The 3,748-nt window shown below is 36.0% G+C and overlaps 1 protein-coding gene across 1 annotated transcript; it reads left to right on the top strand.

The window, feature by feature from the left end:
- Positions 1-262: 262 nt before the first annotated feature.
- LOC143620750 (uroporphyrinogen decarboxylase-like) lies at positions 263-3,252 on the top strand. Its single transcript, XM_077092379.1, has 6 exons — positions 263-431; positions 1,740-1,861; positions 1,948-2,058; positions 2,135-2,323; positions 2,418-2,543; positions 2,633-3,252. The coding sequence occupies exons 1-6, from the start codon at positions 341-343 to the stop codon at positions 3,146-3,148; spliced, it is 1,155 nt and encodes a 384-aa protein (XP_076948494.1). The 5' UTR covers positions 263-340; the 3' UTR covers positions 3,149-3,252.
- The last annotated feature ends 496 nt before the right edge of the window (positions 3,253-3,748 follow it).

Genomic DNA, 3,748 nt, shown 5'->3' with positions numbered 1-3,748 from the left:
ATACTTGAGGTAGGAACACACTTGGGCTATGAATTGAGGTGCACAAACCAAGTATTTACAGTAACCAGAACCCAGTATAAACTAGTTCCAGGTATGGTCGGGTATTTGACCGAGTTTTCTTAGTTTTTTTCGTTATAACTTTAAACTGTAATAACACGAATTATTACATAACCCAAGAGATCATCTGTGTAAGTAGAAGACGATAGATATACAGATTCTCTCCTTATCTTTACTTTATCCATACCTCTACCTTTTATTTATTTTAACCCATTACCTTCTTCTTCTTCTTCTTCCCCAATTAAATTCACAGAGAAATTGATAATAAAAATAATATAAGACGATGTCAATCAGCTGCACCTGTTCGATTCCATCATTCTCGCTGTCCAATTCATCTTCATCTCGTCCTAATCGAATCGTCTGCTCAGCCGGAGGTAGTTTTGACTTTTTCATTTGTGCGTATTTTTGCAGTTTGACTTTGGGGAAATTGATTGAATTTGTTGTGAATTTTAGTTTTATGTGTTTGATTTGTGAATTAGGTTACGTTTTGATTATTAATTGAGCTTAATTGGCAATGAATTTACTAGTTGAGACAGAATTCAGTTATTTAGTTTATGAAATTGAAAATTGAATGCAGTAGATGTGTATCTGTAGCTTCTGTTATTCCATGCAGTCGATATATATATCGGTTATCGGTCCCGGGGTAAAATACCGGTCAGAATATTGGTACTAATAATATCGGCGATATTGACAGATATATCACTGATGTTCCTGGTATAAGTGTTTTAAGTCTTAATTATCAATATTTGGTGTTCAATGTCAGTGTTTTCAGTCTTAATTAGTTCCTACTTCCTACTGTTGTTAGTTTGCAAAAGGTTAATTTGTTAATGGTAGAAGAGAATACTGAATTTGTGTGTTTTGAGTTTGAAGGTTGAATTTGGGGGGGAATTGATTAAATTGGGTTTTGGATTTTGATTGTGTGTGTTTGATTTTTTATAACGAGTTTGCTGGTTGAGACAGAATTTAGTAATTGAATTCAGTGGATGTTTATTGGTGACTTATGATATTTAAATTAAAGTATCTGATTCTTGTTACTGATTGATTTGATGCCATGATATGAAATTGAGTTGTAGCTAGGGCTGTAAACGAATTGAACGTTTGACGAACTGTTTGGTGGGAAGTTCGTTTGGGTTCGTTTGTTTAACTACATGAACGAACACGAACAGTGGCCATGTGCGATTGCGTGTTCAATCGTGTTCGTGAACGCTTGGTAATGTGCTTACACCCGTTAATGTTTGTTTTTTCATGTTTGTTGATGAAAGGTTTTTAATACTTTTTAATGACATTTTTAATCTTATCATATAGATTTAAGCAAAATTATTTACTATAAAACTAAAATATACGTGATAATTTATATGTAAGTTAACATACGAATATGAATGTGTATGTTAAATAAATACCAACATAAACTTGGTAGCTGGACCGAACCATTGACACTGACTATTATCGGTTAGCCAAATCAAACAAAACGCTTTTTGTGTTCTTTTGTGTTAGTGAACCGTTCGTGAACAAGTTTATTTCCTTAATGAACGAGCACGGACAAGAAATTTCATCCAGTTAGCTGTTCGTGAACCGTTTGTTTGTCTGATAAGAGCATGATTAAGGCCTTGTTTGGTTTTGTTGGTTCATTTACAGCCCTACTAGTATCTCTATACGTTTCTTACTTGAATTATGATATCCAGCGAGTGTTGCGGAACGAAAAGCTGTTAATACAACCGAACCACTATTGCTTAATGCTGTTAGAGGTAAAGATGTAGAAAGACCTCCGGTTTGGCTCATGAGACAAGCAGGGAGGTACATGAAGGCAGGTCTATATAACCACAATTCTTTAATTATTCCAATATTATACACTATTGTTCATACGTTATGTTTATTTGTTTGGTTGTGCAGAGCTATCAAGACATCTGTCAAAAGTATCCTTCGTTTCGTGAAAGATCAGAGAATGTAGATCTTGTTGTGGAGATTTCTTTACAACCATGGAAAGTGTTCAAGCCTGATGGAGTAAGATTTGCTTCATTTGATCATCAAAATCATGTTATGTTTTTTATAAAGTGGTTAATATTGACTATGTTTACAGGTTATATTATTTTCTGACATTCTTACACCTCTAGAGGGAATGAACATACCATTTGACATTGTTAAAGGAAAGGGCCCCATAATATTCGATCCTATAGCCACAGCTGCTGACGTGGACAAAGTGAAGGAGTTCACTCCTGAAGAATGGGTTCCATATGTTGGCGAGGCTTTGACAATTTTGAGAAAAGAGGTATTGTTCTATGTTTAGCACGTGCTCAAGGTTCAATGTTCATACTCAATATTATTCGTCTTGTGTTTTACTAATTTTCATGAGTGGTATTTAGGTAAACAATGAAGCTGCAGTCCTAGGTTTCGTTGGTGCTCCTTTTACTCTAGCATCATATTGCGTCGAAGGCGGATCATCAAAGCACTTTTCCAAAATTAAGAGGCTTGCTTTCTCACAGCCTAAGGTGATTAATTATTACATTATATTATTATAATTCAACATTTCATTTTTCATAAGTTAAATGTTAGTGACTCAATCGGTTCACTATTGCAGGTCCTACACTCACTGCTTGAAAAATTCACAACTTCAATGGCCACATACATTCAATACCAAGCTGACAACGGTGCACAGGCGGTTCAAATCTTTGACTCATGGGCCACCGAGCTGAGCCCAACTGACTTTGAAGAATTCAGTCTGCCTTACTTGAAACGAATCGTGGACACGGTTAAACAAACTCACCCGGATCTTCCTTTAATACTTTATGCAAGTGGGTCAGGTGGGTTGTTGGAACGGCTACCATTGACCGGGGTGGATGTGGTTAGTTTGGACTGGACCGTTGATATGGCTGAAGGCAGGAAACGGTTAGGGTCTGACATAGCGGTTCAAGGGAACATAGACCCGGGTGTGTTGTTCGGGTCAAAAGATTTCATCACAAATAGGATACATGATACTGTGAAGAAAGCAGGGAAAGGTAAGCATATATTGAATCTTGGTCATGGGATTGTTGTAGGCACACCAGAAGAAAATGTTGCTCATTTTTTTGAGGTTGCTAAAGGGCTTAGATACTAAAAAGAGTGTTTTTTGTAGACTAAGACTTTAAATTATTTGTTACATGTTAGTATTGTTGCATTGCACTTGAGTTTAATATGTCACATGTTGCTCATTCTTTCCATGTTACATTAACTAGTTATGATTTGGGCCAATGTATTTAAGTAACTTTGGGAATTGGCTTAATGGTTTTTCATTATAAAGTTGTAATTAGAAGCTAACCATATCCATAACTCAATAATGAGACAACTTTCACCTTGCTCTACAAGTAACTCAACAACGAAAGAAGAGTTGCCTATAATGGTGTTGTTTGATGAAACGAGCCATAGTAGGGCGGATCGTACCTGAGTTGAAATGGGCTGAAACAGGGTTGGCTTGTGCTCGGATTGGTTTGTAAATGAGTGGACTCAAGCTGACTTGGTTTGTAATTTGTAAACAAGTTGAAACGAGCTTAGCTTGGTTTATAAGTAATTTGAGCTGAATTGGCTCATTTGTAAAGTACAAATTTCAAGCAAATTTTTTGGAGCTTTTTCAAACGAGTTTCAAGCTATGAGATATTTGAACATTTTAAACTTGGCAGAGAATTGAGCTTCAAGTAGTTAATGTGTGGTTTCGCGGTAA

This window comes from Bidens hawaiensis, unplaced genomic scaffold, assembly GCF_021521415.1.
Source record: "Bidens hawaiensis isolate Kalapana, Puna unplaced genomic scaffold, B.hawaiensis_p1.1 tig00002631_1, whole genome shotgun sequence".
NCBI lineage: Eukaryota > Viridiplantae > Streptophyta > Magnoliopsida > Asterales > Asteraceae > Bidens > Bidens hawaiensis.
This window is presented reverse-complemented; position numbering and strand designations above follow the sequence as displayed.